This window comes from Pavona decussata, unplaced genomic scaffold, assembly GCF_977016875.1.
Source record: "Pavona decussata unplaced genomic scaffold, jaPavDecu1.1 SCAFFOLD_156, whole genome shotgun sequence".
In the NCBI taxonomy this organism is placed as follows: Eukaryota; Metazoa; Cnidaria; class Anthozoa; order Scleractinia; family Agariciidae; genus Pavona; species Pavona decussata.
In genome coordinates this window covers 5,266,624-5,290,000 of record NW_028145568.1, presented here as the reverse complement: position 1 = coordinate 5,290,000, position 23,377 = coordinate 5,266,624, and the positions used below count along the sequence as shown (strand labels likewise).

The following is a 23,377-nucleotide window of genomic DNA, read 5'->3' as shown; positions in this document are numbered from 1 at the left end:
TGGTAGCCTCCCGCGTATTCGTTTATACCAAGAGTAGGGAGGGCAGGTTTCTTTGCTTTGTTTCTCAGAACATTTAAATGCAAGCAAAGGTTTTTCTATCTTGTCTCTTATATTTGCTACTCTTTTTACGGCTGTCTTTGAACGTTGTTGTTTTCTAAACAAGCGACTGCACGAAATACTAGGGACGCGAATGACTTCGTACATGCTGACTTGCCAGAAAGAACCTCTGCTAGCAAGGTAGGCCCATCCATCCCATCCCCCCTCAAATAACGTCCCAGCTTCCGAAGTGATGCGTGGCAACTACCTGTAAAACGGGCAGCTTACGTAGACGGTTGTCGGGGCATGCAATGAGCGATCACGATTTTAAAGACCTCCATGGAGTGCCTAAGAAGCCTGTCCTTTTTATCACTTTTTAGAGATTTTATCGATTACGAAACCAAAATGTTTCAAACATAAATGGACAGCTGCTTGAACAAGTAAAGTATACGAAAATGACGAGTTCACCTGCCGAAATATCATACATTGATCAAGTTGCCCGGGAACGTAAATATTCTGCGATTGGTCAATCTTTGGCAATTTTGCGTAAAATTACCATTTTTAAATGTATTAAAATACATTGTACATATTATCAAGAGAAAATACACCATTCATAAAAAAAGTTAGTCAGAATCCTTACGTTTGCAAAATAATTTTTAAAATTTTCATGAAAGTTTAGGGAAGTCCTATAATTCTTTTACAAAGTGTCGACAAAAGGCTTTCTTTTCGCAACTGCTTAAGTTGCGTAGTAACTGCGTGGATCTTTCTTCTATTTGATCTTTCATCCGCAGTTCAAAATAAATGTTTCATATATTTACATTTATTTATTCATCCTTCACGGCTATATTGCGAACTCACAATATAACCAGTTCCCAGTTGGCTTGATGGCTCATTTGGTAGAGCACTGCACCGGCGTGGGTTCGAATCCCGTCCAAACCTGAATTTCTTTTTTTTTTTTTTTCAGGCTTTCTTTTCGCAACTGCCTAATTTGCGTAGTAACTGCAAGGATCTTTCTTCTATTTTTAAAAAGTTTATGAATGTGCGAAATCAAATTTATGCATTCTAAGATGTTACTCAACCCTTTTAAAAGACACTGGCTTGAAAATTCGTGTAAATATTGCATCCATCTGCTACAATTAATTTATTTCACTGAAAGTATGGGAATATTCTTTGAAAAGCTTCGTAGCGCTTTTTTAGATCTCCTCTGCCATGCGCCATTATATGTTATTTTGTAGCAGACTGTAAGCTTATCTCAGTTCATGTTGAAAAGAAATGCAATCGACAATATTAAATTTAAAACAAACAAAATACATAACCTTCTCTGGTGCCACTGCCCAATCCCATTCACTTTTGTCTCTTAATTTTTAAAAGTTTATCGCAAATTATTTGTAATTATGAGTAAGCGATGGCCAGTATTTTGAGTACGTTCAGGGTGTGTTATTGTGCGAAAGCCAGGAGGGACTTTGAACTAACGACCTCGGACTTCCCATGCGGAAGTCGATCGGAAGTCGCGGAATTCGCGGAAGCCGCCGACTCACTCAGTCTTACCGCCGGCGATTATAAATATTATCAAGAGAAAATACACGATCCATAAAAAAGTTGGTCTGAATCCTTACGTTTGAAAAAATAATTTTTAAAAATTTTCATGAAAGTTTAGCGGAGTCCTATAATTCTTTTAAAAAGTGTCGACAAAAGTTTAATATGTATGTGCGAAATCAAATTTATGCATTCGAAGATGTTACTGAACCCTTTTAAGAGACAACCTTGAAAATCGTTCAAAATATTGCATTCGTCTGCTAAAATTAACATTTAGTAAACTGAAAGTATGGAAATCTTCTTTCAAAAGCTCCGTAGAGCTTTTTGAGATCTCCTGATCGAGCCATTATATGTTGTTTTGAAGCAGACTGTAAGCTTATGTCAGTTCATGTATAGTGTGAAAAGAAATGTAATCGACAAACAATACAAACAAAATACATAACCCTCTCTGGTGCCAGTGCTCAAACCCATTCGCTTTTGTCTCTTAATTTTTAAAAGTTTATTGCAAATTATTTTAAATTATGAGTAAGCGATGGCCAGAATTTTGGGTACGTTCAGGGGGTGTTATTGTGCGAAAGCCCGGCTAAGGACTTTGGACTAGCGACCATGGACTTAAGACTTCCTTCGCGGAAATTAAATAAGTCGCAGGGAGCCACCGCCGACTCACTCAATCTTGCTGCCGGCGATTCAGCGCACTCGTCTAAAGTGTACACGAGTATCCAATGACTCTTTAGAGAAAATTAATCGGGAAACAAGAAATCTTCCAAGTTCTCATTTTCCTTTATATCAGAGCAACGTAATTATGCTACTCGTAGCGCCTCTACAGAACTAACTAACTAGAACTGTTACTGAGATTCCTTCCTTCCGCAAATTTTGTCCTTCTATTATTGGACAGTATTTCTGGAAAGACATTCCTCCAAATTTTCGAACAAAACCTTACAAGAAATTATTTTAGAAAACTCTTTTGAAATTCTACTTTTCCCATTCTGTTGTCCTCACTAATAGTTTTCAGTCCGTGTTTATGTTCTATTACGTATATTATATAATCTCTCCCTTGAAAACCAATACCTTGTTTCTTTTGTTGTTGTTGTTGTTGTTGTTGTTTTTCCATCTTTAGGGCTAAGTATTAGTCTTCTGTTTTGGCCCTTTCTCCGTTATTTTAATACCTTTATTCTCCTACAATGTATATTGTGCGTGGAGATGACTGGGGAAGAATGAAGAGATTTTCACTAGAAAATTAATCACGGCGTACGATGCACTTGTTTTCTTTCTAAATGTAAATCATGACACGTATATTTTGAACTGCGGATGAAAGATCAAATAGAAGAAAGATCCTCGCCGTTACTACGCAACTTAAGGTGGGGGCTCACCTGAAAGCCGTTTTCACGCCGCTTAAAATCGGTCAAATGGAAATATCTTGTTTGCATTTCAAGCAATACAAAAACCCTCCATTCATAACACAAATCAATGATTTGGGTTGTTTTATGAATTTTTGGGTGATTTTTAGGTATATTTGGAAGGAAATAATTTTTCTTGAAGAAAATTAAAAGAAATAAGAAATGTTGAAGATTTAGTGAATTTTTAAAATTAGAATTTGTAGTTAATAATTAATAGACGGATACCAAGTTAGTCCACTAGCAACCTGGGGTGCTCTTGCGTGGTTATCGACTGTCTGTTAGTGTTCCAAAAATCATTTTCTTTCTTCTATCCATTCTTAAAACCTCTTCAAATTTCACTCAAATTCAGGTAGAGCCCCACCTTAAGTAGTTGCGAAAAGAAAGCCTGAAAAAATTCAGGCCTGAATGAATCCCGTTCAAGCCTGGATATTATCAGGCTTTCTTTTCGCAACTGCTTAAGTTGCGTAGTAACGGCGAGGATCTTTCTTCCGTCTTTGTTTTCTTTCTCTAGTTCTGTAAATATTGCTTGTAACCACTGCTCGCCTTAACTAGCTCCTCAAGCTCAGAACTACGGGCAGTGCACATTTAATTTCTAGTTAGATTTATGTCAAGCAAGAAACAAAAAACTGAACTTTGAAACACCAGCTGAGTGTCCTCGCGTCAATCTTGGTTATCCAGTAGTCCTCGGACCGCTTAAGGTGGGGGTAAACGTGAATTTGAATGGGATTTTTAGAGGTTTGAAGAAGAGATAAAAGAAAGAAAATGATTTTTAAAACACCAACAGCTGGGTATCCGTCTATTAATTATTAACTACAAATTCTAATTTTAAAACCTCACTAAATCTTCAATATTTCTTATTTCTCTTAATTTTACCAATCCTTCAAGAAAAACTATCTCCTCCCAAATATACCCAAAATTCACCTAAAAATTCACAAAACACCCAATAACATTGGTTTCCGTTTTAAGCAGAGAGATTTTGGATTGCTTGAAGCGTGAACGAGATATTTCCATGAAACCGATTTTAATCGGCATGAAAACGGCTTTAAGGTTTACCCCCGCCTTAAATGGCCCTTCATTCTTTCCACAGGACACCCACTTACCGTGACTGTGTGTGTGAGTTGTTTAAAGTAGCTTTATTTGCGCAAACTTGAAGTATTGTGAGGAAAATCTGCTCTTCAAAGTTTTATGCGGGGAGGTTCCGTACCTACTTAGATTTAAATCCTAACCCTTTCAAAAACCCTTTTTGATAGAAAAGTTGACCCTTTCATACATTTTCCATAAAAAAAAATGGTACCCCTTTCACATATCCACAGCAGAAAAAACTATATCTCTTTTTAGTGAGTCGACTGAAAGGCCCGCTAATGAGTTTCCCACTCTTTACGTATACTGTTGACCCTGTTCCCGGCTACCCTTTCACTTAGTCCTCTGGGGGAGTTTAAGGCAATGCACTCAATTCACCGCATATGATTGCTGCATACAAGGAAGTTAGTAGGTTTGCGGACCCATGACCAACCGCGAGAGAACTGGGTCCAACTTTTTTGCGCCTGTCTCTTTTTGCATCTACGTGTATCTTTCTTGAAAGAACCTAGGGAAAGAAACCAGTATTATCTTCTGCAATAAGGTTCCTTCAGGAGATTATCCCATCGCAAATTAAAGGTTGACAGTGAGAACAATTAGGAGTCTTGGGGTGATATCACATGGCAGCAAACAAACGACTTTCGGCGCTTTCAGGTCATCTACACCCGACCTCAACGCACGGGGAAAAATGTCGGCGATTTCTTTTGGGCGGTTTACAGAAGGTAAGCTTAAGCTTAAATGTTGAGGCTAGAATTATCAATAAACGACCGAAAGACAAACAAAACCAAAGGACAAGTAGCAGCAAAATTCATTTCTTTAAGGACAACACGGGTGTTTTTCAGAGGTGATATATTTTACAGTATTAACTATAGGTTGATTGCATTGCCGCCATGTTGGTTCCAAAACGAAAGAAAATCTGCTCACATCGTTTGCATAAAAATGGAAGTTTACTCCCAGAGGAGAAAAATCTTATTTCCTAACCACCAACATGGCCGCCATGACATCACATGCAATCAACCTGTAGGAGGATTGCATGTACTGTGGCATCATGGCAGCCGGAACAATAAGATTTTTCTCCTCTGGGAGTTAACTTCCATTTTTATGCAAACTATGTGAGCAGATTTTCTTTTGTTTTGTCCACCAACATGGCGGCAATGCAATCCACCTATTGTCTGTGAGGATCAGCTCGATAGATCTCTCTATACTACAGACTCCATTTATTAAAAAGGCTTTCTTTACAGCATGTTATACGGTAGTTCGATAGGAATATAGTGATTGAAGGCCTGAAGGGTTAAAGGATGCATAATTTGTTACAAAGTGTGATTAATATAGATCGGTGCAATTCAAATAATTTTATAATTATGTATTTCATCAATTACTTTGAGTTTATATCACTTCACCTCGAGTCTACAAGTATAATTATTACAAATTCACATGCAGCGTAATGACCAACTCCCAGTTGGCTTGATAGCTCAGTTGGTACTGAGCACTGTGGTGTTATCACAGTTTTCATGTTGAAGCCTAAATATTTTTTAGCGTGAGGCTTTTTTCACAACTACTTTAGTTGCATAAAAAAATATTGATGGTCTCTCGTTGAACTTCAGTCAGAATGAACTAACTATCTGGGATGTAAACATCCATGAAGAAAAAGAAAATCTTTGAATTTCCTCTCATCATGGGCAAATTATACAGTGTAGCAGATAAGTCATAGCCAAAAAGTCATTTTTGAGAAGCCCAGGTCCACTCAATGAAATCATCTGTAACCTCTAGCTCTCACGTCACTGTTTATTACATTGCAGCTTGGCATTAATGATGTGGAGGTATCTGAGCCATCATCATGTTATGAAGTGGAGTATCAAACACTTCTCACTCCCGAGGCAGTCAAATTTGTTGCAGAGCTTGTGAGACAGTTTGACAAGAATGTGGATCAAGTAGGTGTCATACATGTATATGATCCTGTGGATAAGGAATGTTGTAAATTAGACCAAACTTGTCTAATACCTCTTGGAAGCAACCTCAGCAGACACATACACCATAATAAACCAAAGTAAAAACTAGCGATATGATGTTCCGACATTTCGGCGACGTCATGACGCCATTCTCAAGGAATGAATAATATAGGCAAGTTCAACGGAGTAAGATCTTAGATTTACACAATGGAGTAATTTAAATAAATACTTTGGCGCGGATGGAATCTGTTTGTACATTCAAGCATGGTCTTATATTATTCATTCCTTGAGAATGGTGTCATGACGTCGCCGAAACGTCGGAATATTATATATTTGTTAGTTTTTACTTGCCTATGTATTTCTAAAGCATTATTAATTATAATAGACCAAATAATCAGAACTCATAAAGCAATTCAAGTAAGTCATTAGGGAGCTAATAAGCACAGACGTTCGTGAGTGGTGGACGGCAACCGGAAGTTGAATGTTTCCTTTTCTGGCCTGGTTTGCATGGACAGGAAAAGCTTTTGCTGATGGCTGTGGCTTGACATTACAAACGCAATGGCATGAAAACGTTCCAAAAAGAGAAAAATTCAGTTACTGGTTGCCATCAGTACAACAACAACAACAACAACAATTTATTATGAGAAAAGACAAATTGCAATATCACATACCCACAATTAGCAAGGGCTATTCGAGTTGGGTAGCATTTACAGTTGTTTGCATGCTCAAAAGGAACAAAAAATTAACAGCACAAAAATAGAAATGATTCATTAAACAAAGAGAAAGAGAATTAAATAAGAAAATAAATGAATAAATAAAACACCTAAACGACTAATTATTATTTAGAAAGTTAAATGCAAGCTAACTAAGTAGCTCAAAAACATCTGTTCTTATTAAGTTCCCTATTACTCTTGCCTTGCAGACTATTTATCTCACTATAATGAAGGACTCAGGGCATAATAAATTTTATTGACCTATGACTTTGCTATTTAGATTACTTTTTGTTATTTTAGCTCATATTCGCAACATACTTTTGCATGTGCATATGGCCTACAGCACTTTTTATCCTGACTAAATTAGCACTTACGCCATACACTGTACAGTATGTACGCCCTTTTTCCTCTGTGCCCTTCAGTTGCCTTCAGCAAAATTGACGTTGCCCCAATGTCTTATCCACTAGGTTGTGCTTCACTTTGTGATAAAAATGGATATCGTGCAGGCCTATAATCACGGTTTTTTACGACTGCAAACATTAAGTGCAAAACGGCAGATGAAACAGTGTGGCAAATCTTTCCTGAAGAAATGGATGGCCACTAATGTAAGGAAAAATTCTGGCAAATCTGAGTTAAAAGAACAAAAAGTGGTCAAAAAAGGCACTATAGCTGTCCCGATTGGTTTAATGCCCTGAGTCGTTCAATCATGGACACCTCAATCATTTTTAAAGACTTTAGTTGAAGTTCCATCAGCCCAAGAACAATAATTTATTAATTATTGCTGAAAATTATTCCTTCTTTTCTCTGATACTTATTATTGACCAATCTGTTGTTTTTTGTGTTATGTTGTTGTTGTTGTTTTTTTTAACAACAACAACAAGCTTTATTACCAAATTAAAAAGTTAACAATTGAAAGTTAAATTTAATTTACAACATAATATATTAACACAAAAGAATTAGTAACATTTACACAGAATAACTGAAAAGCTTAAATCAAGCACTTAAAACTAAATAATGTTTAAATATGGAAGGCAGGTTGGCACTAAAGCTTGAGCAAAGTAATTGATTAATCATTAAAAAAAAAGAAGAGGAAAAGAATAAATAAATAAATAAATAAATAAATAATATTACATGTCCTGTTAGTTGTTTAGTTTATACCTCTCGACAAAGAAATTACAAACTTGTTTAAAATAATATACAATGGTCACTTACATTAATTTTACACTGTGTAATTAATAATTTTTTATTTGTTAAATATTATATTTTCAGATGCTAAGGCATCGGACCATGAGAAAAGTGCACCTGAACAGCTCTGGTGAGCTGCCGTTCTTTAAGCCACAAAGCCCTGAAGTCCTTAACAAAACGTGGCAAGTTTCACCAATGCCACACAGGCTGCAGTGTAGAACAGTGGATCTTGGAGACATCTCACCTGCTAATACTGAACTTTTTAGGAAGGCTCTAAATTCATCCGCTTGTGGTATACAGGTAGTTACTATAATTTTATTATCCAAGCCTAATTTTGCTTAGTATGAAAAATAACTAAGGAACCCAAATTAAGATCCAACAGAGGGGCACAGGGATTGAGGCTGGTCCTGCCTTCTTGTTAAAGATCTGAAGGCCCTGCTATAGACAGACAAAACATTTAACCCCCTTATTTGTTTGGATACCCACCTCACACGAAGTTCACTTCTAATCAGTGCAATATGGGCCCTATAGAGTCCGTTGCAAGGTTCTCTTTTTACATACAATTTGTGTAATAGTTTGTAGGTGGCATCAGTTGTCAAAGTGTTGTATCAGAAATTAATTGCTTCAAAGATCAAAGAATTCTTAGTGATATAGTTATCCAAATTTATTAAAAAATTAATGCTCAAAGTTAATATTTATACTTGTCTTAGACTTTTCAGTCTTTTTTCAGACTGACCTAGATGATGGCCATTGTCCTTCCTGGTCTAATCAGCTACGTGGTCTTTATAATATTTACCAGTTTGTGCATGGCAGTATGAGAGGTCGGTGATAAATCTTTTGAAATATGCAATTTGCACTTTGTGTCATGATCATTAATTTTATTAGCCCATTGTACATAGTGCTAGACAGTGTAAGATGTGATAAAATGAGTTTTTTAATTCTGTGGAGACTTCTGAGGAAGTTCCAGGTTTGTGTGGAGAAAAATATAATGGGCATAGTCTCAGGCTATCTATAAAATTATATATAATTTATTTACATTGGGATGGATATTTCCAAATGCCCTATGGCTCACACTAAAATGCTTGAAATAAGGATAACCTCAACATCCCAGAATCAAGCCCTGGAAGTCATGCACCTTAATTATCATAATAAATATCGTTATCATTATCATCATTATTAAGACTTGTAGAAACAAAAAATGCATTGTTTTGTTAAAAGTGTTAGTCCATTGTGTGGAATTGGTCAAATATACTTCTAGTAAGTAAAAAAAAAATACTAGTAATACTGGTAAAAAAAGAAGTATTACATCAGATTTCCTTTCATCGCGCATATGCCACTCATTGAGATTTCAATCCTAGCAGTATGCAGGATATTTGTCCCATGAACCTAGTTTAATGGCCTTAGCTCCCACGAGTCTCCTGTAGCTCAGTGGTAGAGCATCTGAACTAGTAATCGGAAGGTCTTAGGTTCGACTCCTGATTAAGGAGCACTCGGAATTTCTTTCTCCCAGTTTGCCTGTGTCATTACTGAATAATGATACATCATTCTCATAAGATAAGAATGTTAACATGGCTGCAAAACTTTTGATCACTTAATTTTTAAGAAGTTAAAAATGGATGAAAAACTGAAATAATATTAATTTTACGAATTTAGTGAAAAGGAGGGGGGGGGGGGGGGTAAATATACATGTACCGGTAGCTGTAATTATAATTTGTTAAAAGTAAACTGATCTTAATATGTGTAGCAGATGAGTAATAATAGTCACTAGACAGACATAGTGCATGTACTTAGGTAATATTAGCGTCTTAAATTAATTTTAACTCAAATTATTGGTTATTTTTCTTGATCTCTCTTGTGTATAGACGTTCCATTAATGTCTAATGCTCCAGTAGTCATGTTTCGTCCCAGGGCCTGGAACATGCTGGAATTCAATATGATGGTTAGAATTATATGATACTTCAAGACTTACAATAATGAGCTTTTTAAAGCTTAAGTAATGTTCAAAGTAAGAGTTTAAACCAAATTTGGGTTGCATTACAGCACTTAATTGCAATGATCAAGACAAAGCTATTTTTTAAGCCAATCAAGAGCAAAGTCAATGGCCGTTTTTATACTAGTCTAGAGGACACATCCATCTGGACGAACTTGGACAAACATTTGTTGTTCGTCTGGTTATGCGTCTCTAGTATAAAAGACGGGCACAAGATGCATCATCCGACTCTGGGCAAACTATTTTCAGTTGTGCGTTGTTCAAGACGAACAACGGAAGATAGTTTGTCTAGATGCGTAAATTATGCGTCTTAATGTGCCCGTCTTTATACTAGAGATGAATAACCAGACGAACAACAAATATTTGCCCAAGTTCGTCCAGACAGATAATGCATCCTCTAGTATAAAAACGGCCAATTAGTAAAAACAAAAATTATTTTGATGCACCTTAACCCTTTCACTCCCATGGGAAATGTCGTATTTTTGTAAAACGGCAACTGTGAACCCCTACACCAACTGTAATACACCAATTAAAAGGTTTTATCTGGGGCATTGTAAAAATTATTCCAGCTAAGACAAAGGAAGTAACAGAAGAGAATGAAAAGTGTTTAAAACGAGAAAATATAAACCTTAAAATACATCTCACTTCTCGTATACACTGGGTATATCCCTAAACTATAGCTTAATATTTGCAGATCTCAGCACATAGTTTCTTGTCAAATGGTGACTTGCTCTTAAAAGTGTAAGAGGAAAAAGTTTCAAAAAATGGAGGGGTGGTTAGTCATGTCTTATGTAGGAGGGGGGTAAGATTTTATGCTTCCATTTTGCAGATAATCACTCTCCAAGATCTGTTTGGTGTCCAAATTTGATACAAATTGACCCAATATTGGACACCTAATGACTTTTTGTGCCATATGGCACTCTTGGGAGTGAGAGGGTTAATGAAAACTACTCTGACTATCACCTGATCTTTAGTGTGCAGTCAAACACTCTGGCTGTTATGTAATGTTTAAAACACGAGCAGCAGTGTTTTATCAGGATTTAAAAGCACGAGGTGCAGCCTAGTGGTTTTAGACCTGATAAAATACAGGCTGCAAGCTTTTTGAACGGCTTCAAAAACATTCCTGGAAAAGCATGTGTCGAGAGAGTTAATAACGATGATGCTTTTGTGAACGTTGGAAATTAGCATATGAGAAAAACATTAAACACCACATACTAATAAGGAGGGGGTTTTATCGGGTTTTAAAACCACTGCGCGTGATGTTTTATCGACCATTTGATAGGTCAATGGGCTAATGAATTATTAATGAGTTTGTGCATGTTTTATTTGATATCACTGCAGGTTGGTGGTAGGATCATCCCTGGTCCTTTGTTTGACTTTGGTATCCACATGTTCCATAACAGCAAACTCATGATGAAGGAAGGAAATGGACCTTTCTTTTACCTACCCAAGGTATGTATATGCAAGCCTAGAAAGTTCCTCCTGATAATTTGGTGGCCCACAAGAGTTGCACTCATGATATCTGTAAAATGGTTCCTAGCTGACTACTACCTAAATACTTTTTAGATTAAATAGCTAATGGTAGCTGAACTAAGATAAGTACAATATTCAGCAAGTAACTGGACTAGAATGTTATTTTTATTACAAACAGCCAAGCACATGTACATTAGATTATAAAGACCACAAGAATCCTATTTTACTCCAAAAGTCATACTGTAGAATGATATAATTTATTGTATCAGTGTTGTAAAAAGTGGAGAAAATAGGGAAAAGGAGAAACGATTTGAATGCAATTGAATCAGGTGCATGCAGCATACACTGACATAGGTGTCCACATATAAGTATTTTAATTTTGAACATTTTTACCTGTTGTTGGACACCCATGTGAACTTGTCTCAATAATGTGGAAAACTGGAAGGCACAGTCTGACATTGCCATTAGAATCAAGATTTTGTTACTGAGCTAGAGTATGACATACCTATCAAGTCAAGTTCAGTTTGGTGGTTTGCATTGATGGTAATGATGAGGTTATATACGTGTAATTAGCTTATTATCAAAAACGTGGTCATTGGATGATGCAATTCCAGAGTTTCAATTGGCTTAGCGGTCATGGGATATCAGCTATTATACCATGCCCAAGAAATAAAGCGACCATTAAATTGTCTTCTGGTTGTTCTTGCAAAGTGAAATCAGCAAGATCTAGCAATATTTCTTGGTTATTTTTTAATAACACAATTATTCCACTTGCGCTTGTTGGATATGAGATTATACCCAACGAGGCGCGTCTATCGTCTCATATCCAACGTGCGCTCCTGGTATAGTTGTTTAGTATAGTACTTTAAAGAAGTAGAGGCTAAGGATGGCATAGCCTGCATATAGACACTTCCTGTCATCAGAATATGTCTGCACTGAGGCAAAGGGCAGCACAGTGATGCAATTTCAGGGTCTCAGAATTATACATCCATCAGTGCTACAGTGCAAGTGCAGAGAGGAAAGGAAAGCAGGTGAAAGGTAGAGCATTATATTATCTACTTTTCCATCCCAAACCTTCAGACGTTTTACTGGCATGTCAAAACTAGTTCTTCTTTAGCGTAGTTAGTAGAGAAGGAAAAGAACGATAAGGATTTAGTATCATTTGATACACGTTTTGCGCCGGCCCAAGATTTAGGAATATAGAAAAAAATCAGCAACAAAAGTAGTTGCTTACACATTTACCCTCAATTTCGTTGGTCAAAGTTTTTATCCCTTAATATTCTTTATCGTTTGTTTTCAGCTTGAAGGATCCAATGAGGTGAAACTATGGAATGACATTTTTATTTGGACGCAACAAAAGGTATAACAAATAAAGACATGTTTTTTTTATTTTGCTCTTCTAGCAACAGCATGACCTGAAACCACTGAGAATTCTGAGCCTTTTTGTCATCCTTATTTCAGCTTGGTTTGCCACTGGGATCCATCAGGGCTTGTGTTCTCATCGAGAGTATCTTCTGTTCATTTGAACTTGATCAAATCCTGTATGAGCTGCGGCAGCACTCCGCTGGTCTCAACTGTGGCATGTGGGACTACTCTGCTTCATTAGTCAGTAACTTTGGTGCGTAAACATTAGTTTATTAGGTGTGGAGGCATGGTGGTGTTCATAGTGGTTAGTGTGTCAGGCTTTCAATTGACGCGCTCGGTGGATAATCGACCTACAGTGTATCGTGCTCTTTAGATCACTTTTTGATGTTCTGTGGCCTTGAATTTTTTCAGGAAACGTTGCTACAATGTTTTATCCGCTGTTTTGCGCTTCCGGTTTTGTCGGTGATAAAATCGAAATCTTGACCATAATCATAGGTCTTTTATTGGACACAAAGCGCAAAACAGCGGATAAAACATTGGAGCAATGTTTTCTAAAGGAATTCAAGGCCGCATGCGAAACCTTAGGTGAATCATCTGAGCTAAAACAACGAAGCGCGATCTGAAATGCATTCAGATAGGTCGGTTAATTTATGCTCCCAGTCCTTCAATTGTCCTTTTGGTTGGAGTTCAGTTTCCCAGTAGCTCAGTCGGCAAAGCAACGGTTGATCAAATGCGAAGTCGTTGCTTGATTCCAACCAAGGTCGAAGAGTTTTCCTTTGCCTCGTGCGATCTCCAAATTCCTTACTGGCTATAGGGCTAACGTTCAGAAGGAAATTCATGCCTTCCCTTTAGCATTTTAACATACACTGCAGAGTTTAAAAAAATTCTCTCATCCATTATTTATGACAGATTGAAGTGGACTGAAAAGAAAAGGATTGGGAGCAGGGTCGAAAAGGACATGAGGTATTGATATTTGCTACGTAGTCATACACTTTTATTCTCCATTTCTCTTTTTCTCATATATTAAGGAGAGCGGCCGGATTTCCTGTTGCCTGATCGTAAGAAGTATGTATCCATGAACAAGCAGTATTTGAAGAGCTACATGGACTTAGTTATAAAGGTATTAATTTGCTTGAAAGATAGATAGATGGCATACAGGTGTTTTAAAGAAGAATGGACTGCCAGCATATTTACTTTCCCAGATATCCTTAAGCTTCAAGTGACAAGGCCGGTGCTTCCCTAAAATGACACTGCTAACGGCAGTCCCTTTCTTGACAATCAAGCAAGCAAGCTAATCATTTGTAATTCGAGTGAGCAAAGGAGCAAAGCTAGCGTAATACATGTAAAACTGGGATAAGCGATGTGAAAGGACAAAACCTAGAAGGAGAGGCCTCTGGCTCACTTGTCTATACTGAGATCTAGATATTAAAGGTCATAGAGCAGGAAGGGTATATACCTAACCTAAATGAAATGTTATGGCTAACTCATGTATTGCAAAAGAATAATTCTTTGCTGCCCATGCCTGTAAGCCCGGTGGAGGTACTGCAGAGTTCAGTTAATATTTCTTGCCTAAGGCAACTGTGTCCTGGCCAAACCACACAACCAGCGCCTTCATTCGTTCATTCGTTCGTTTGTTCGTTTGTTCGTTCGTTCGTTCGTTCGTTCGTTCGTTCGATCGTTCTTTCGTCCGTTCGTTCTTTCGTTCGTTCCATGCATACATTCATTTATTCAACTCATCTTCACCTCACTTCACTTTACGACTTTACAAAGACTACAACTACCATATGCTTAAATTACTTTTTCTATCCATAAAGATCAATCTCGCAACATATCATTTGCTGATTTATTGTACTTCTGTATCATTCAGACGTGTCACGCAAGAGGCTGTCACGCTACTGGTGGAATGGCACCAGTTGTGTTACCGCGTGACAGTCCACAGCGCCGGCAACAGATCACTGACAATGTCTGCAGGTGAGAGAATAAGTTCGTCTGAATCATCTCCTAGAAATACATTACTTTTAGAGTTATTATATTTTGACAAATACTTCACCTGTTCCAGGGTCCAAGGTTAACCTCAACATATTTATGATTTGTCTTTCTCCAAAACTGTTCTATTTTTTCACTGTTGTACTTTGCGATTTAACTTTTCAAATTATTTTTTCTTGTGTTCTTGAGGTAGTGTCATTAAAGGGGAAGTATCACGGAAATTTTGACCTCTAGTGGTGAAAATGGTGTGACACCTTAGTTACAAAATAATTCTAGAACATCAAGAAAAGGAAATCAACTGAATTCCTGAAAGGAAAAACTCATGACCTGCTCCGTGCATTTTGGAAACGAAAACGCGAGAACTTGAAAAAAACATAGCCTTACTTTTTTCAAGTTGCAGTCCATTCTAACCCAGTCCATCTGTGGCCAGGGACACTCATCGATAGTCTTAGTACACTGGGGTGACAATCTACAACAAATTTGCGCAATACTTTTAGGTTTCTGTTGGTAAAAAAAACGTTTTGGAGTTTTTGATGTAACACTAAATTCCCGTGACACTTCTCCAGAACTCAGAACGGTTTCATAGAACACATTATAGGATTGCATACTCAACTTAGATTGGACGAGAAAAGTTTGGTTGCGTGTTTAGAAATTATAAGGAATCCATGGAGTTGATGTTAACGTGGAGCTGGATAATTTATTTCCATTCATTTATGGGTTCCATAATGGAGCGCGCTAACTTTTAAAGTCTCTTTGTTGTAGAGCCAAGCTCAAAGAAATTAGTGCAGGGGCGGACGGATTTTTGGTGTTTGATCCTGATCTCGTTCAGCCTTTGTTAAAGGTCAGTAAGATTAAGAATACCGACAACAAATAATGCGGCACGCCTAGCTTTTTAAGATTGAAAAAATAAAAACAGTGTTCGGCGCATTATTGTTCTTCTTCGGCTCTCCATCGTATAGGATGCATGTCGGCAACAGCTACAAACATTTTATAAAAAGTCGAGACACTGTTACTAAAATCATCAGTTCTTTCATTTCTTTCATCATACTCTCTTAAACGCAATGTAAGAGGAACAAACCATTTCAGGTCCCCCCCTTTTTTTTCCGCTGCTGTCACCCGTTTGTTTAAGTCCATCGGAATTCCCCCAACATTTACAGCGGGGGAGGGGTGGGAGGGGGAATAAGGTGTTGAATGAAATAAATTGGAAACTGGGTGTCTCAAGTCTTTTGCAATTGCTTGTTCCGTTTTTCTGAGGAAACGTTTTTACTGCTGTCAGTCATAGTTATGGCGACAACCCTAAACCTCCTTGGTGCCTGAAAGGTCCGCCTGGATGGTTGACGGCAATGATTAACGTAAAGGTTTGCTGAGCTTTGTACCTCAGAGCGCACATGTTATTGAACGGTGCAGGAATAAGACCCCGTCCACACGTATCCGTTTTTGTTTGAAAATGCAACTTTTTCTTTACGGATTAGCCTTCCGTCCACACATGTGGTCACCTATAACAACATACAATTACTACATCACTGGGTGACCTCTGTTACTGCATGGCCTCTTACAAAATGAGAAATCCTTTTAGTGAGGAACAGGAAGAACTCCAACTTTACAAACTCAACCTTGCATTCCTTAATCTTAATCCTTAGTTTGTTAATAGACGCCTACCAGAGGACAAATTCGTAATGGAAGAACCTTTACTAGGTTCACAGACAGCAGCAGCAGTCTATTCCGCGTGGCAGCTAGAAAGGGGGAAGAAAGAAGAAAGAAGAAAGAGGGCACTGAATCAGTCGCAAGCACAAACGCGAACGGAAGGGAAAAGGAATTGTTCCTTTTCACTCTCCCTCACATTGCGCGTGCCCAGTCCCCCTTTATCCTTGCCCTTTCTAGCACCTGTCAGGCAAGGCTAACAGTAGATAAGCACTAGGGGCCAGTTATTTAAACAAAGTCTAACTTGGGTCGCGGCTTAAGGCAATCAGTGGGCCTCCAAATCTCTCTATGAGTGGTTTATTTTAAATAGAAAAATAGTTTTCCAGTCTGGGATGCAAGCCTTCTTGTCACCGTCAACAGGAGACAAAGTTTAGATATAACTTTTGGCAAAATTGAAAATGGCTTAGGACGCGGTCTTGTTAAACACCGTCTAAACTGACTTTTTATAACTGACCCTAAGTGTTTTCAAGATGAAGTTTTTACTTCATAAACTTCACACGTCACATTTCTCCAAGTAGCTCAGTTGTCACTGAGAACATCCGATCGGTGTAGGGCACGTGATTGTCTCCTGTCAGCGAGTGAGTGTCGTACTGTGCTTGTACATGCTGAATGCCACATCTGTCCCACGTGACCTTATATTTGTGTACTGATGCACTTTCCAGATGTGGAAGTCACATGTTCACTTACCGAACCAACTTCATGTAAGCCGCTCTGAGGTGTTTGTCTCCAGAAAAGACCTTCTTCAACTGCCACAGGTAAGAATATTGCTTACCTGACTGATGTGTTGCGTGTCAAATTCAGCGTAGTAGAAGTAAAAGAAATCTTTAATTGGTTACCCTGTAAATTAAAAAATCCGTTTTAGCCCCCAACATGGGGGCCGGTACGGTGAGTAAAATACAGCACTATTTTGAGGGCTTATTTGGCCCTGCTAAATTAGAGCCAAAATGTCTAATCCCAAGGGCTGAAATGTAGCTAAGGTCCAAAGTGAGTCCAAGAGTGGGCTGAAATGATCTTTGATAGCGTTATTTCGCCCAGAAATTGTCACTAAAATGGCCCCAGGAGGGGCTGAGTCGACCCTTCGGTCACCAGGGTACTTTGTGACTGAAACGGATCTTTTGAATTACCTGTTCTGGAGTTCAAATGAAGACTAGGGATGAGTTTTTTCAATTTTCATTTCATCAGAAATTATAGTCCATCACAAGAAAGATGGCATTAAAGTTACAAAAATAGGCAGTTTACCAAGTTTAAGGTTCTTTCAATAGATTGTAACCATGCAGAAAAGGCTTTCAAAAATTGAAACAATTAGAGACTTTGTATGGATAGTTTGGGGGATGCCATCTCAGAATCAGAGACATTTGTATGAAATTTGGGCGACCTTTGACGGGTCACAGCCTCGTTACTACGCAATGAAACGTAACCAAACTTGGTAAACTTACTCATTTTTGGGTGATTTTTTTGGCGATGAGGTTTATTTCTTCATATTACGCAATTTGAACAATGTGTAAACCAGGGCCCAGTCCCTTTATGTACTTCAGAACGGGCAAATTACAGTGTATGAAATAGTCGGTGGAGACAGTTGGCAAGTCAGACTCTACATTGGGAGATTGGAAGGTTGATGGTCTCAGACTGATCAGTCCATTGTGATGTTTCTTTGGACAAGAAACCTTATTCTACATTGTATCGCTTTACTTAGATGTATAAATGTGCACCAGCGGACGTTTAGTCTAAGGGCGTTTTTCATTTGTCAGATCTGACTGGCCAGACCGGCCACTGTGTAAATCGAATCCGTCATTTTGAAGGGATGGGGCTGCAAAATCTTGAAAAATAATCACTTCGAAAATGACACGTGCTTTTTCGAAGAAATTCGAAGGACTAGGATAAAACTTATCCTTCAAATTGGCACATTCCGTTTACGAACTGACAAGTCTGGCCGATCAGTTCTGACCAATGGAAAGCACCCGGGGAGAAGGGAAAGGGACTTTGCGATGGACTGGTGTCCCACCCAGGGAAAGCAGCAAAGTTGCGTACTCTTCACCCTACGAAAACCGCACTTGAGCGCGGGTACTGATGAGCCACGTGACTACAGTCGAACCTGTATTAAGCGGCATCGTATCAAGCAGTCACCCTCTATTAGACGGCCAGTTGTCAAAGTCCCGAAAATTACTTCCATAAATTACTGTCATTGTGACCTCTATCGAGCGGTCACCTCTATTAAGCAGTCTCGGTCTCCCTTTACTTAAGCATCAATGAGCTGTTTCTGTTGTCTTGACCTGTCTTAAATGGTCATTTTGAAAAAGGAAACGAATAGCCTGCCAGGTAATTGAATTTCTAACGACTTGCAGTAATGACTGTAAATCATTAGCCCATTTTAATACTATGTTCTCCTTTGTCATACCATTTATCGTTGCAGTTTCTTAATCGAGTTAGTGATTTTGTGAGCGCTTTTGTGCATAAACTGTTCATTTAGTTACCAAATGTGAAATGAAATGGCGTTGTTATTGTATTTAACGTATTCTGTTCAACCTGTATTAAGCGGTACAGGTTGGACTATAGTTCAGTTCGTTCCAATCATCAAATTATGTGTGTTGCGCTGTAACTAGTTAGGTTTACCGTCACGTAAAGTTGTTTAGGTATTCCAGATTGCTAATCTTTTGGTATATTTTAAGGGTGGATTTACTTTGCAAGGATTACTGAACAACATTACTGTTGGAATTCTGTTCGTAGATGCGTGGTTTAGAGGTAAGAGGTGGCGCCTGTGTTCTTATAAGATGTGTTCTCTATAGTCACCCTCAGAAAGAACTTATCGTCAAGTTCATTTTGTACACTGCGAGAAAAGTCAAGATCTTCTTACATGCAGTAGGAGGCGATTTTTAGTTCAGTAAGGGATCAGGCTTGAACGGGAGCGGGTTGATCTACTTAAACTATAGTGCAGATTGTAATGATGGCTTGGCCAGTGTGTTTAACAGTTATTCTACGGAACGGAGTCGTATATTAACTCATAGCTAACGAGCTGCGAAGCGCTGAGTTGACTATGAGGTCATATACAATAAGATTGAGTGGAATAACGGTTTTTATTTTCTAACAATACACCCAGCCTCAGGGTAATATGCAAAACACCAGGAGAAAAATGAAGAAATAAGCCAGAAAAAAGTACAAATTTCCTTCGCATTTAGAAAACACGATCTTTCCAACTTAGGTAGTAACAGTTCATTACGCCATGTACCTTGAGTTTGGATCCATACAGATGGCTCGAAACTGCAATTTTCAGTGGTTTACGTACTACATTGTTTACTTTACATCATAGGTGAAGGTGTATTTGTGCTGAATGGAGCTGTGGAGGATTCAGCTACTGCCGAGATTTCCAGATCACAGGTGAGAAAACTCAGGAGGCTAAAACTCGGTGTATATGCCTCTAAGAAATGCCCTTGGTTTCTTATTTCCAACACTGTGATACAAGGTGTCCCCTAAACTCAAACTAAATGTTCATTTGTCTTCACTCCTAGCATTTTTTATTATTTACAACGGTTTTCAATTCAATTGAGTATCGAAAGTAATTTTGCGTTCGCTTTGGATTTGCTTTGGTACGTTCTGTCACCAGTGCTTAAAATCTCGCGCCACTATCTCAATCAATTAGAGATCAAGCCTAACTTAATCGTGAGTTGGATGCGCGCAATTTCCCGCGCATGACCGACCCCTGACTGATTCACTGTGTTGTTTTCCTTTATTGTGACTGGTTACAGTAATGACTTTGGTTTTGGTATTGCGACACTCAGTTTATAGCGGTTTTCAATTGAGTGTCGAAAGTAATTTTGCGTTTGCTTTGGTTTTGCTTTAGTACGCTCTGTGATTGGTTAGCAAAACTCGCGCCACTTTCTCAAACCAATCGTGACTTGGTCGCACGCGTTTTCCCGCGCTTGGCGCCGGTTACATGTGTTTGCTTCGAATTCTGATTGGTTCACTGCGCTATTTGTTTCTCCTATGATTGGTCAGAGTAATTACAACTTGGGCGTTGGTTTTGCGAAAGTCAATTTAAATTTCTCGAATAGTCGTAAAACAGTAAATACAACACGGCGAACAAATGAGACGTCGAAGCAAATACATGAAAATGGTGGCAAGTGGGGGAAAACCGGGGAAGTCACGATTGGTTTTAGTTTGGCCTCTTATTGTGTGAGAAAGTGGCGTGGGTTTTTGAACCAACCACAGCGCGTATTTAAGCAAAACCAAGGCGAACGCGAACCTTTTTTTTTTGATAAAAATCATGCAATTAAAATGCTGTCTTTTAAAACTAAGCGGTACTGTTAGTCAACCTTTGTCATTAAATCATATTCATCACCTCTTTCTTTACAGGTTTGGCAGGCAATTCGGCATAAATGCCAGTTAGAAGGAGATGGCCGCACAGTGACCAGGGAACTTGTATGTGCTGAAATAAGGCGTACTGCAGCTGAGCTTATTCGTGAAAGGGCTCGAAATTCTGTAGATGCAGAAAGGCTTTCGACATCTGCGCAGATACTGAAGGAGCTTGTTTTAAAACGGGACTTCCCGCAGTTCATTACCACATATCTCTATGAACATTACAAGTTTAGAAATACTGTTTCATAATAATACAAATTCAAAATTTCCTTGTTGATCTTCGTAGAGTTACTGCGGTGGGAATAATATCATGTCCGGGCTTGCTCTTAGTTTTCAAAAATTTCTTAAATTCGCAACTAGCGTGAATTGCATAAATTTCGCGACGTCTTTGAGTAAAAAATCTTAAATTTGATGTTCTACCTACCTTTAAAGGAAAAATGCAGAAAAATCATAATAAAATTGGAAAACAAATGAAAAGCAAAACAAGGGTCTAAGTGTTGGTTGTAGAGCTCCAATGGGAGCGTAGGACGCCAGATAAAATAATCCCTGACACCCCATTGCAAAGGTGGCCTCAAGCATTGCACGCACATAATACTTCATCAAAATGATTGGAACCAGGTGAAAGGTCATGTATTTTAAAGCTTTTTAGAAATATTGTTGCGTAGTTATCTCTGAAGAGTGCGTCACCGTGTCACCCACAGTTTTGTTTTCGGCCTTACTTAGATCTGCTTATCCCGAATAATCATAAACCGTGCAAAAATACCTTGTATTAGGAGTTACCGTCGTAAAAGATTTTCGTAATAATTTGCAAAACTGCACTTGGAACCTCCACTATCACTATAGAGGCGGACGCCCCGACCAGAACTTGCTCCCAGGCTACGATGCACGCACTCCTTTCCGTACGATTTCTGCGTGCGGTTTGTTAAGACTAATTCCATCGAGAAATTTCAAATACAAATTCCAGTACAAATCAAATTCCATAATTATACGAAGACATCTCTTAGGTCCCAAATGGTTTCAGCGGTTACTTGTAACTGAATCAGACGAAAACGTAAACTCCGTAGTTCTCAGTTCGTGCGCTTTGTAACGAAAGAAAGACGGCATTTGCGCGAATTTTACTTTAGTTGCTCAAGATTGTTTTTCTCCATGTCGTGTATACGTCCCCAGACTTATGGATGGATTCAATGATATTAAAATACGCGTACTTGACTACTCGTTCCGTTCATCTATAACTTTTTTGCATTAGTAGCCAATATAGACGCCATCTTGGTGACGTTTCTTGAAATTGTTCTGGCAACAAATTTACGAGATTTGATGTGTTACAATAGTCATTTTTCTCATAGTTTAATAGTAATAAAAATCACAACATCTTAAAATTCTAATAGCCTAATTTTCTTATACTTTCTCAACTCTGAATCTACAATCTGCCCAAAATGCGATTTCAAAATGAAAGTAGAAAACGTTCAATTTGCCGCCATTTTGGCTCACTACTTGAATTAGTCTTCTCTCGGTTCTTCTCGGAGCTAAGACGTAGATTAAGGAACACGCGACTTCAACTTCGTCTTAGCTGTTCAATTGCTCACTTTCTCTGTCAGACAAACTCTCTTCAGCCGATGACATTGCAGATATAACACGAAGACCGACAACAAGATACCAACACTCACTATTTTCCTTTCACTTCGTTTGCACCACTCCAGCGCTGGTTCCTGAATCTACGTCACATGACATCCTTCGGCCTCTCTAGTCAGCGGCACGGGTAGAGCGCAACAAAAAAAAAACAACAACAACAACAACAACAAAACAGGATTTTAACAAAATAGCGTTAAATGCAAATCGAAAGATTTTATCGCAGAAGTGCTTAGGGGATGTTTAGATTCAGGTAATAAGATTAAAAAAATATAATGCACAGGCACTTAAATTGACTGGAGCCAGCGGAATTTTTGCGCGTCTTACATAGAGAGCTCGCTGTCCCAAACGGCATCGATGGAGTCGTATTCCGGGACACAAACATCACGAAAAAAAACAAATTGTCCTTAGGGTTAGGCAGGCATTTTAGGCCCGTATAAAAACATTTAGACAATTAAAAACCAGTCTTAAAGTTGACCAAAACAGCAGTGCCAGTTGAATGGGGAACAATACAACCATTTTACAAAGGGTACGTGACTCGCGGGAGTCAACCTTCTAACAAGTGACTTTTGTCTCTGTTTAATGTTACTATGGCAACTTGATTAAATAACTTCTATCCAAACCCAGCCTCTGCCTATTCAAATTAAATCTTTTTAGCAGTATTTCTTTGTGGTTCTGTTTGCTTTGTTTTTAAATATTATATAAATTGAAAGCAAGGGATATTAAAACTTTAATATTAATATTTTAGAGGTTTTCCTGAGTTTCGAACAAATAACTCCAGCAGATTTTCCCATTCAAATCGCATGTTTTCCCCGACTTTTGTGATCACATAACTTCAAGATTATAGCTTCTTCTCGTCGAGAAACATTTACTATTTCAGCTATTGCACCTACATAAAACTTGAATGCATTCGTATTCAAATTTTAAAGAAATAATACTCTCCCTTTGAATGTAATTTATTGTTTTGTCATTTATTTTGACAGCTGCCTTATA

The 23,377-nt window shown here is 38.2% G+C and overlaps 1 protein-coding gene and 1 long non-coding RNA gene across 2 annotated transcripts; both read left to right on the top strand.

The window, feature by feature from the left end:
• Window positions 1-441: 441 nt before the first annotated feature.
• LOC146465488 (uncharacterized) lies at window positions 442-1,344 on the top strand. Its single transcript, XR_014868236.1, has 2 exons — window positions 442-792; window positions 1,043-1,344. It is a non-coding gene; the product is annotated as an uncharacterized LOC146465488 (long non-coding RNA).
• A 3,163-nt stretch (window positions 1,345-4,507) lies between these two features.
• On the top strand, window positions 4,508-21,244 carry LOC146465487 (uncharacterized). The gene is made up of 15 exons (XM_085128397.1): window positions 4,508-4,768; window positions 5,846-5,977; window positions 7,978-8,193; window positions 8,624-8,714; window positions 9,756-9,832; window positions 11,225-11,335; window positions 12,657-12,716; window positions 12,818-12,974; window positions 13,750-13,841; window positions 14,589-14,692; window positions 15,470-15,548; window positions 17,071-17,163; window positions 19,075-19,147; window positions 19,713-19,780; window positions 20,756-21,244. The coding sequence occupies exons 1-15, from the start codon at window positions 4,667-4,669 to the stop codon at window positions 21,005-21,007; spliced, it is 1,707 nt and encodes a 568-aa protein (XP_084984523.1). The 5' UTR covers window positions 4,508-4,666; the 3' UTR covers window positions 21,008-21,244.
• Window positions 21,245-23,377: the final 2,133 nt, after the last annotated feature.